This window comes from Oncorhynchus keta, unplaced genomic scaffold, assembly GCF_023373465.1.
Source record: "Oncorhynchus keta strain PuntledgeMale-10-30-2019 unplaced genomic scaffold, Oket_V2 Un_contig_2766_pilon_pilon, whole genome shotgun sequence".
Lineage (NCBI taxonomy): Eukaryota > Metazoa > Chordata > Actinopteri > Salmoniformes > Salmonidae > Oncorhynchus > Oncorhynchus keta.
Genome location: NW_026285645.1, coordinates 78,304 through 90,620, shown reverse-complemented (window position 1 = coordinate 90,620; position 12,317 = coordinate 78,304). Strand labels below are relative to the sequence as shown.

Below are 12,317 nucleotides of genomic sequence, written 5' to 3'. Positions count from 1 at the left end.
CTCCTCTCCCAACCCATCTCTTCCCTCTCTTTTCTTCTGTCTCCCAGGTGTCTGTCTAACAGTGAGGATGACAGGCATATTTTGTCGCTCCATGTTGACAGAGACACACACAGTGTGTATGTAGCTTTCTCTAGCTGTGTGGTTCGCATGCCTCTCAGCCGCTGTGAGCGACACACTAACTGCCACAAGTGAGTCAGACACAGACGCATACAGACACACACACACACAGACACGCGCATTCAGAAACATGCACACACTCCACACCAAGGTTACTTTCTGCTGTACCTGGTCACAGGTTTGTGTGTTTATTGATGTGTTTTTCTCTATCTACATGTCATAAACACTGAGTACCTGAAGCACACTGGTTAATATACAGCCAGACAGAGGTTAACTGGTGCTGTCTATTTAACCCTGTATGGTGAACTGTATATTTACAGATATATGTTAACCCTGTGTTGTGTTTCTCCCCTAGGTCTTGTATAGCGTCCAGGGACCCCTACTGTGGCTGGATGCCTCATGGAGCCTGTGAGAGGATCCTGCCTGGAGTTCTGTGAGTACCAAGTATTACAATACTAAATAGTATGCATACTCAGGGCCCTAAAGTGCGATCAATTTGATCTCATATGCAACAAAATATTTTGCTGTGCGACCTGGAGTTTTTCATTTGGGAGCACCAGTGTAACCCCAAAAAATCTAAATATTTGTTTTTCTTTATTTTTAATAATAATGTTTGTAATGATAAGGCTTCGTTGTAACGTTGTTTCCCGAGCGCAGATTCGTTAGCACCATGATTGCACCATTAATCCAGTGGAAACTGCTTGTTTTTAGCCCAAACATTTCAAAAGATCTGACTCATATTACTGGAGCAACATTTATCTCTTCCGGTCACTGATTGGCAGGACACATTTTACATTCATAACATGTCACGGGCCTTTCTAAAACTATTGGCAGGACACATTTTACATTCATAACATGTCACGGGCCTTTCTAAAACTATTGGCAGGACACATTTTACATTCATAACATGTCACGGGCCTTTCTAAAACTATTGGCAGGACACATTTTACATTCATAACATGTCACGGGCCTTTCTAAAACTATTGGCAGGACACATTTTACATTCATAACATGTCACGGGCCTTTCTAAAACTATTGCCACATTTTACATTCAAAACACGGGCCTTTCTAAAACTATTTGCGGGCCGCATTTGATATATGCCATTTAGCATTTGTTGTTAGTCATGTTTGTTAGCTCTTGTTCAGTCAAAACTGTTTGTTTTAGCTCATTTTGTTAGCTAGCTAGCAAACGACCTGGTAACTTTACCAGTATATCCAAACATTTGGAGGCACAGAAAGAAAGGGAATAGCTTCTTCAGGAGATCAATGAATGAATGGAACAATGAATGGTACAAGCATTTCGCTACACCCGCAATAACATCTGCTAAATATGCGTACATGACCAATAAAATTGTATTTGATTTGAATGAGAGATGTCCTGCATGACATCATCACAAATGCTCTTAAAGAGACAGTGAACAATTTTCGATGTAATGCATCTCAATAGGAAAATAGTGCTTTTACATAAAGTAGAAACCTTATATTCCCCAAAATTACTTTTTCATTTCAATGACAGGTATCTGTATCAACATTTTAGGTTTTTATAATAAACACATGTATTTACAGGGTTCCATATGAGTTTTTAGGGCACAACATGGGCTGTAGAGCAGCTAGACTTCATATAGGCTACATCTCAATCCATTTCAAAAATCAGATTTTCTGGTTCTCCTAACCTTTTTAAAGGCGGGAGGACCAGTGCTACCAATGAAAAATGTAAATTTAGAGCCCTGTGCGTATTAAATATTACAACACTACCACAGTACTAAGCTAGGGTACATACTACAGAGTTCAGGAAAAACTTGAATAAAGGAAGGAAATGTTGGTTAGAGAGGTTTGGTTCTCGGCTCTAATCTTCTCCCCTCTGCCTCTCTCTTTCAGGTCTGGTTATGAGCAGGATGTAGAGTTTGGGAATACGGTTCAGCTGGGAGACTGCCATGGTGAGCCCCTCCCATTCATACCAACCCATCTCTTTCTCACTCTCTCTTGCTACCACACACCATCAGTCTGCACAACCAACCAGTAACACACTACCAGTAACACCAGTAACCACACCATACCAACACACCAATCAGTAACCCTCCCTACATGGTTCTATGTTCAGTATTAACATACACATCCACCGTAGATCCACATACTGTACACAGCCAGGCCACCTGTAACTAATGCTGCCTACTTGGAGGGGAGAAACATAGACGTGCTCTACCAGTAGCAGTACTAAGACAGTGTTGCTATAGGAGACACACCAGGCCGAACCATAGAACTAGAACAGGGGATAGAGGCCATGCATAGCTGTCTCTCCTCTAGAGACAGACAAGACTTGGAGCAATAGGCCTACTCAGACAACCTGTCCTTTAGCATTTTATCATTTGATTCAAAAGAACTACACTCTTCGTTATCGGGGCTTTTTTTTGTTTTGGGACTTTACTTTTGGGTTCCTTTATACTGATTTCTTGTTCCTTTAATTGTTTTAGTGTTTTTGGCCACTACATCAGCGACAGATTACAAATCATTTGGTGACCCGACCTCTGGTTAGTTGGATCTTTTATTCAGCTGGTTTCTTTCTTTCCTTGAACTCCGAACCCCTCTCTCCTTCCATCCTTCCTTCAACGCTGCTCACTCTTCATCTTATTTAACAAACCTCCTCTTCTTCAACACCTTTTTATCTTCTTCATCATCTCAACAAACATCATCACCGGGTCTCGTCAGAAATCTCCATCTCCACACGGACTCATTTCCTCACTTCATCTTCCTCACGCACTTCCTCTTTACTTCCTGCATGCTCACTCGGCGCCCCTCCCTCCTCTGACGTCATCACTGCTATGAAATCATCGCTGCTGTGTACCAAAGACCTTCCTCAGACAACTCTCACCCTTTTCCCCTTTGAAACTGTATCCTGTCTCAACAAAATGAATCTTACAACTGTATTTCTATGACTGGTAATGATAAATAAAATAGCTCTTGAATCAGAAAATGTATGATTTTTTCAAACAGCATTATCATAAAACATAAAAGCTATTATGTTATGTATACTAACCCACATGTGCGTACACATACCAATCCATGCCTACTAACCAGGATGTAAGCTAACAGCCTGCTGGCCTCATGTCTACACACCGTGTTAACAGTTTGTTTGTCACCACAGACATGGAGTTGTCATCTACGTCATTCACAGACCAGCCCAGTGGGCCCATACACCCCCCAGTACCCCCAGTACTCACCCCCACCCTGAGCCCCCATCCTGGGTTTGGTCCTGGGGAAGGGCCTGGGGCTGGTTTTCCAGACCTGTATGGCTCAGGGTTTGTGCAGCAGGATGACCCGGCCACCTCCCATTCACTAGAGTCACTCCCAGGGGGCCTAGAGGGTAAGGCCTAGCAGGGAGAGAGAGAACTGCTGCCACCACACTGTATGGAGCCCTGACAGTCACACACAGTACACACAGTACCAGTACCTGACACACACACACAGTACCAGTACCTGACACACACACACACAGTACCAGTACCTGACACACACACACAGTACCAGTACCTGACACACACACACAGTACCAGTACCTGACACACACACACAGTACCAGTCAAAAGTCCAGACACACCTACTCATTCAAGGGTTTTTCTTTATTTTTACTATTTTCTACATTGTAGCCAATCAGAAAACCCCAGAAAAACCCTCTACAAGAAAAACCCTTGAATTAGTAGGTGTGTACATTTTTGACTGGTACACACACACACACACACACACACACACACACACACACACACACACACACACACACACACACACACACACACACACACACACACACACATGCACGCACACGCACCCCACACACGCACACACGCATACACACACACACGCATACACACACACACACATACACACACACACCTACACACACACACACACACACACACACACACACACACACACACACACACACACACACACACACACACACACACACACACACACACACACACACACACACACACACACACACACACACACACACACACACACACACACACACATACACACTCAGGGGCAGGTATTTGGGATTACCATCAATTGATATAGCAGATTACATTTTTCAGATTTTGTTATGATTTATATTTCATCCAACTTCATGTATTTTGATTTATTTATTGATTTATTGTCATGATTATAATGATTTTCTACATGGTGAAAATGTATTTTCTCCCTTTTTTAAACAATTCTTTCAAATCTTATCTTCAAACCATCTGCACTTCTATATTCTTTCTTCAGACTCTTTATTTTTCCCTTGTTTCTCTCTCTGCCAGTAGACCCTATAACCCTGGCTGTTACAGTTGAAGGGTTAACCCTGTTCCCGGGTGTAAAGGGTTAACCCTGGGAGTTTTGTAACCCTAGGAGCGTTAGAGCACGTCCCAGGCCTGTCCATTAACCCCTCCGGCTCCAGGACCTCTCTCTGTCTCTCTCCTGCTCTGTGAATGTTTAACTCGTCCATGTCTGTGGTTACTAACCAAGCTGCAGTCTAGAAACAGAACAGCCTCACCATGTCGAGAACAAACTACAACCTCTTCCCTTTGACAACGCTGGGGAGTCAATGGTTCATTGTCTTTCTGATTTTGTGAGAACAAGTCTTTCTCTGTTCTGGTTAGGAATACACTAACCCTGGTTAGGAATGCACTAACCCTGGTTAGGAATGCACTAACCCTATTTCTATCAGGACAAACGTTTGACACTTGGTAGGGAAAAAGCAACACTTCAATTCTTCCTGTTCAAACTAACATAAAACTACTTCTTCTAGATTGGCTTACATCACCGGAGTGGTTGTGGGATCCTAACCATTTTCACCATGTATTTACAATTAAGAATGACGAGAGTGGAAGCCAATCTGAATGGTTTTGGCAACGATAAAATCCCTGTTGGATAGCAGACAGAATACCTTTAAGGGGAAAAGCAGAGAAACCATGCATGACTGAGTGTCTACAAACACACCTGATATAGAGGTGTAGTGTAAAACTGTGATTGGCTGTGATTGTGTGTGTCAGGGTGTTCGTTAACCAATGGGGTGTGTGACTTCAGGTGTGTGGGAGATCCAGGCGGGAGAAGCCAATCAGATGGTCCACATGAATATCCTGATCAGCTGTGTGTTGGCTGCCTTCCTCCTGGGGGCGCTAGTGGCCGGCCTGGTGGTGTTCTGCTACAGAGACTCCTTCCTCCGCCACAAGCCCCGGCACGCCCACAAAGATGCAGAGTCAGCCCCCTCCTGCAGCGACTCCACCGGATCCTTCGCTAAGCTCAACGGGCTCTTCGACAGTCCTGTCAAGGTAACCTGGAGCCCTGAATACAGAGTGCAATTTATGAGTCAACACATTATTCAGTAACTGAGTGTTACAGACTGACATTGTCGTTGCATCTTATGTAGATAGATAGATAGAACCAGAGTGCGAATTATACCGTGACATTCAGGGTGCGGCGTCCACAATTTATTTTATTTTGGGGGGCGGGGGAAATAGACATCTGCATGTACTCTGATCACTGGAAATAGACATCTGCATGTACTCTGATCACTGGAAATAGACATCTGCATGTACTCTGATCACTGGAAATAGACATCTGCATGTACTCTGATCACTGGAAATAGACATCTGCATGTACTCTGATCACTGGAAATAGACATCTGCATGTACTCTGATCACTGGAAATAGACATCTGCATGTACTCTGATCACTGGAAATAGACATCTGCATGTACTCTGATCACTGGAAATAGACATCTGCATGTACTCTGATCACTGGAAATAGACCTCTGCATGTACTCTGATCACTGGAAATAGACCTCTGCATGTACTCTGATCACTGGAAATAGACATCTGCATGTACTCTGATCACTGGAAATAGACATCTGCATGTACTCTGATCACTGGAAATAGACATCTGCATGTACTCTGATCACTGGAAATAGACATCTGCATGTACTCTGATCACTGGAAATAGACATCTGCATGTACTCTGATCACTGGAAATAGACATCTGCATGTACTCTGATCACTGGAAATAGACATCTGCATGTATTCTGATCACTGGAGATCTGTTTACGAAACACCAAAAAGTGTGCCTACTGACATTCGGCGAATACCATTGATTAGGCCAAATTAATTGCTGCTTCTTGCTGACAAATTTAAATGTTTTGTTCCTTGAAAAGTAGAGACAACTGAAATGGGTCTGAAACTGTCCTGGGGAAAATGGGTGGTTACCCTGACACACATGGTCAATTTACTAGACTAGGCTACAATGTGTAGGCCTATAGAGTACCACAGTATGAGTCATAATACCCTCCAATCGTTTTTCCACCATACATTTTTCCCATAGAGGATTTTAGAAACACTTCAAATAAGGGCTGTGTTTGGCGTAGGTTTACTTTGGCATGACGTTTTAATAACCGTTGGATGGAATGGTTGCACATTGCTATTTAGCTGTAGGCTGGTTGTCTAGTGATATTGGAGACAATCATCAGCTGATCCAGGCAAGAAAACTGATATTGATTGAAAATAATAAAGCTAAATAAATGGTCTACTTCTGGTCGCGGACGGCACAGAGAACAGCGATACCCGCGCCCGCCTGAGAAACAAAGCAATGAGCGCTCTGAACAGCTGACTGACAAAAGCAAACAATTATGAATGAACGGATAAATGTAATGCATTGGAATTAAAGGCTATTTTTAAGCAAGTGCAAAGAAAAATGAGCAAGTGCAAAGAAAAACCTGTGTTTAAAGGAGCTCAGCTGAGGCTGAAATTCAGCACTAGTGAGTGGACAGTGCTGTGGACAGGGAGACGGTTTGTGCAGCCTCATAGAAATCAATGGTGACAGAAACCATGACAGAAAGGTGGGGGTGTTCGATTAATTTATAAACATTTATTTTCATATTTACCACTGCTTTTAAACAAATAGGAGAATAGTTAAATTAGCATTATTTATTTAGCATTATTTATTATTATTATTATATTATTATATTATATATTATATTATATTATTATTTAGACCCCCCCCCTCCCAAAAGTTGGACTTTTGTTTTATTCAGGGGAGCTGAGCCCCCCCCTGGCTCCCCTGTAATTCACATTTACAGTGCCTTCGGAAACTCCAAGTGGGCTGTCATGTGCCTTTTACTGAGCAGTGGCTTCCATCTGGCGACTCTACCATAAAGGCCTGATGGTAAGTGGAGTGCTACAGAGATGGTTGTCCTTCTGGAAGGTTCTCCCATCTCCACAGAGGAACTCTAGAGCTCTGTCAGAGTGACCATTGGGTTCTTGGTTACCTCCTTGACCAAGGCCCTTCTCCCCCGATTGCTCAGTTTGGCCACGTGGCCAGCTTTAGGAAGAGTCTTGGTGGTTCCAAACTTCTTCCATTTAAGAATGATGGAGGCCTCTGTGTTCTTGGGGACCGTCAATGCTGCAGACATTTTTGGGGTATTGTGTGTAGATTGCTGAGGATTTATTTTTAGTTAATCCATTTTATAATAAGGCTGTAATGTAACAAAATGTTGAAAAAGTCAAGGGGTCTGGATACTTTCTGAAGGCACTGTGTGTGTGTGTACGTATGTATGTATGTATGTATGTATGTATGTATGTATGTGTGTGTGTGTGTGTGTGTGTGTGTGTGTGTGTGTGTGTGTGTGTGTGTGTGTGTGTATGTATGTATGTACAGTATGTGTTGGCTGGACCAAATTAACAAAGCCCTCTCTTCTGTCCTGTCTTGTCTCCAGGAGTACCAGCCAAGTCTGGACTGTCCCAAGCTGTACACCAACTTACTGAGCAGTGGTAAGGACCTGACGCCTAACGGAGACACCAAGACCATGATCCTCCGGGACGGCTGTCAGCCCCCGGAGCTGGCCGCCCTGCCCACCCCCGAGTCTACCCCTGTGCTGCAGCAGAAAGGCCTGCAGCCAATCAGGAACCAATGGGAGCGAGCCAATCACCACGGGAAGATCAACGGATCCAGGAAGAACTCCAACTCTACCTCCTCCTCCATTGCCAAGAGTCCCCAGTTCCACCCCAGTTCCCCCCCTCCTCACCCCCAGCCCCACCCCCACCCTGCGCTGGGACACTCCCACATCCCCAGCGCCGTCGTCCTTCCCAACGCCACGCACGAATACCGCAGTGGTTACCATGGAAACCCGACCGACGACGTCACGCCGCCGCGCACCCTGGACAGGAAGCCAGAGAACATGGAACACCTGCAGGCCACGCCCCCTCATTCTAAAGGAAGCAGGAAAGAGCAGAAGAGGTCGCTGGATGCCAGGAACACACTGAACGACCTGCTGAAGCACCTGAACGATGCTAACACGGCTAATGCTAGCTCCAAGGCTATCCTCCAAGAGGGGCCGGCTCAGCGCCCGACCCAGCAGACAACACCTGATGCTGGAGCCTCTAGGGGACATCACTGAGGTTCCCCCAAGGTCCCCAGCCGAGAGGCCTCTCTTTACTCCCCTCCTCCTCCTCATCCCTGCCCAGGCACAGCCCCACCAAGAGGGTAGACGTCCCACTGCCCTCCACCCCTAGCTCCCCCACAGGCAGCCTGGGTATGGGAGGAAGCATGAGCGGCACCCTGGAGAGGAGGTACGGCTCTCATCACAGGATCTCTTCTCACAGACACTCCCCTCACCGCCACCTCTCCCAACGGGGTCAGTATGGGGGTGTCGTTGTCCCACCAACACAGTATGAACAGAGGGGGGTACATGCCCCCCACCCCTCCCTCCAGACTGGACTCCCAGAGGGGGCTTCACTCCCCCCATCAACACCCCCACCCCCCCTCCCTGTCCCGCCAGAGCAGCTACAGTGGGCACGGCTCGCTCCCCCGCCAGGGGCTTAAACGAACCCCGTCCCTAAAGCCTGACGTCCCCCCTAAACCCAACGCCTTCACCCCACAGACTCCTCAGATGAGGGTGGTCAACAAGTACAGCTACTAGGACACCATAGACACTATGGAGTGTACTACCAAGTGTACTAACTGGGACGGGGCAGGGGCACTACTGAGTATGCTCTAGAGCCAGACTGGTTGTGAGAAGGGGTGTCGGGGTGTGTTCCCCGTGGAATGATTCATTCCTTCACTCTAAAAAGAGAAAATCACACCAGATGTGACGTGGAGGTCTGTGTCTTGTCTTGTGGCTCCATGTTTCTCTCCATCTCACAACACACTGGTCAGTCTCCTCTAACCCTGACCCCTGGCCCTGACTCACTAACCCCAGCCCAGCCCCAGGACATAAGGCAGGGTGGGGGTAGATGGGGGTAGGGGTCCTGAAGGGGACTAGCGTGGCCCCCAGTGTGTAGCCTGGCCCTATGATCCCGACTGTGGACGGTACGAGGTCTAACTCCGAGAACTACTTGAAGAATGGGTCTGATGTCTCACTGTCACTAAGCACTGTCTGTTTGTGTCACAAATGGCACCCTATTCCCCTTTGTTGTCAACTACTTCTGACCACGGCACATAGGCCTGGTTGTACCTAGTGCACTATATAGGGAATAAGGGTGCCATTTGGGGGACACCCTATGTCTTCCCATGAATGTGAACTGGACTGAACTGAACAAGGGGGAGGAATACAATAGAACTGTTTGTATCTTATCTGTCTGACTGATGGGGAGAGCAGTGAGGAGACACACTAAACATAGTGTCCCTTTAGTGTCCCTTTAGAGGTGTTTAACTCAACTATAAAGACTGAGGAGGAAGGAAGGCAACAGAGAGAACACCACTGTGTGTCAGCTGGAGGGTAAAACCCAATGTACAGCAAACACATACACACACACTTTGCTTGGGGAGGTGAAAGGCCTGGCTGCCTACGTACCCTAACAGGGACCCTCTGTAACTCACTGGGATAACTACTAAACACGTTTGCTGCTATTGGTTTATGATGAGTAATGTATGTTGAGTGTATTTAGTCCTCTTATGTGTCTGTACCCTACAGCTGCCGTTGTCTCCTGACGTGTGTGTGTGTGTGTGTGTGTGTGTGTGCGTACAGACAATGCAATGCAATGCACTGTTATAACAGGCTCCAGTGACATCAGAGTCCTCTATCAACACATACCACTCTTCTCCTGTCTCACACAGACACACAGATACAAACGGGCGATGCAGAGACCTTTCCTCCAGTCTTTCAATGTAGCAGAGTGGTATTTAGAAACATTTCATCCAACCCACTTCAACAGGCTGATTTTGGTTTGGTTTTCTTTATTTTATTCAGAAATGAAAGACGTAAACATTTTAAGCAACACCAATGGGTTTAGTTCTGTCAGGTTTGAAATGGCGTCCTGTAACATGTCTGTCTGTCTCACCTGCCAACTGCATGTCCATCACTAGTGTTAGTCTCTGTGCTCCGTTGGGAGTTCACACACTGCTCTCTGTGTGATAGTTGCCCCAAGGTACAGATGCAGGATCAGCTTACCCTCTCTCAAACCTAATCTTAACCATTTCCAGGGTAACTGATCTTAGATCTTCAGTTCTCTGGTTGCCATTTTGGTTCCAGAGGCAGTGTTGTGTTTGCAGTTTCCCAGTGAGTGACAAGTGTACAATCACACCAACATCTACCAATGTGTCCTACCGAGTCATGCTGGTAATGACAAGATACTGTACATATTATAAATATATGAGTATACATATTTTTAGGCCAGTTAACCCCAATCTGTGCATCGTGTGCCTTAATTCAACGAATGATCGATATACAGAAATATTGAGGGAAAAAAGTGATTTGGTCCTGAATGTCATTATTGTTACAATATAACCTAAGCAACTCTGATTATTTGAATTCAGAGTGAAATTTGTGTTCTGCATTTCAATTTGTATTTATCTACCAAACTGCAGTTATTTTGATTCTAGAACTAAGAGTCGGTTTAGTCACCAACATTCCATTACAGAATGCAGACTGAAGCAAAGCATGCTGGGATTACAGTATCCGTATATGACCTCATGAAGAAGAAGGCTGCTGATAGACCAAGCTGAGGTTCCATGCAGTGAATGTACTATTATGGCATGGGGATGTAGACTGACTCTTGTCTTTTCTCTAAACGCTTAGCTTCAAAACACTCAGCTCAACATGGCACTATACAGCCAATATACAGTAAACAGTCAATACAGTACTCAATAAACCATCCAACCCAGTATTAAGGTAAACACTCCGGGTAATTATTATAGATCAAAGATGTGTATCTGATGTCTTAATAAACTGTTCCATTAGAGTGAGCAGTGGTCATGTAACCGGGACATGTAAAACAACAGGATGTGGGTCAGATCTCACATTGACAATGAGGTTCATGATTTGGGTACATTTACTTTATTTGGGGAATTAATTTGTCTGCCTGTTTGTAACCCGAAGCCGCATTTTGTTTCAAAAAGATAATGGTATTAATTAAAGTCTGTTGTCTATCAGTCGTCCTCTGCTAACCAGCGTTTGGGCTCACACACACACACACACCCCTGTTCCATGCGTCCAGACAGGCTGTGCTCAGCTGTCTTGTGCATTGCCATATTGACCTGGGTCTTTGTGTTGCAGTGTCAGTCTAAAGCGTTCCTACCCTCCTGTCTATCTATGCTCTGTGTGTGCAGATGAACCAGCCTCGTTGACATTACCTTTCTAATACTGTTCTGATTGGACAGTAAGCCCTCCTGATGTTTGTTCAGAGTGTTTGTAGATATGTTGTAAAGTTGGAACTGTGAATGTGTACAAAATGATCGTCTTTTGTTTCAGGACTTCTTGTTGAATTTTTTTTAACACGGCATGTATAGTTGAAATAAAATATTACTGCACAGAATTCTGATTCTGAGAGAGACCCTTGTTTTTCATGTTTCTCAGAAGACAGCGGATTAGACCAGTGACTCTCTAATCCAGTTAGTGAGTACAAGATGCAGCGATCACTGAACTCACTAGAGGAGTCAGACATCAACATACTGTTCATGTTCAACTGTATTGATTTAGCAAAGCTTTTGTTTAATTAGAGTTTCATGAGTGAAATCTTAACTGGGACACTAATGCCTATATTTATACTAGTGTTCCTTCTTCAACATATCCCACAGCAGAAGAACAGGCTATTTGCCTCCATGCACCCCTGCTATCATCACAAACCACTAGCTAACATCAAGCACTATTTACACCTCTGCCAAATAATGTCCTGTTTTCCTCTGGCACTGAGTGAGCTACATATCTACAGTTAAACATGTAACACAGCATTG

The 12,317-nt window shown here is 44.9% G+C and overlaps 1 protein-coding gene across 1 annotated transcript in view; it reads left to right on the top strand.

Annotated features, from left to right (window-relative positions):
• The window catches only part of LOC118376179 (semaphorin-6D), a 39,274-nt gene extending 27,369 nt beyond the window's left edge, over positions 1-11,905 (top strand). The window contains 11 exon segments of the mRNA XM_052506922.1: positions 48-188; positions 473-550; positions 1,996-2,054; positions 2,589-2,645; positions 3,260-3,478; positions 5,185-5,429; positions 7,864-8,490; positions 8,492-8,552; positions 8,555-8,595; positions 8,598-8,752; positions 8,754-11,905. Of these exon segments, the coding sequence (XP_052362882.1) occupies positions 48-188; positions 473-550; positions 1,996-2,054; positions 2,589-2,645; positions 3,260-3,478; positions 5,185-5,429; positions 7,864-8,490; positions 8,492-8,552; positions 8,555-8,595; positions 8,598-8,752; positions 8,754-9,066 (1,996 nt within the window). The 3' untranslated portion in view covers positions 9,067-11,905.
• The last annotated feature ends 412 nt before the right edge of the window (positions 11,906-12,317 follow it).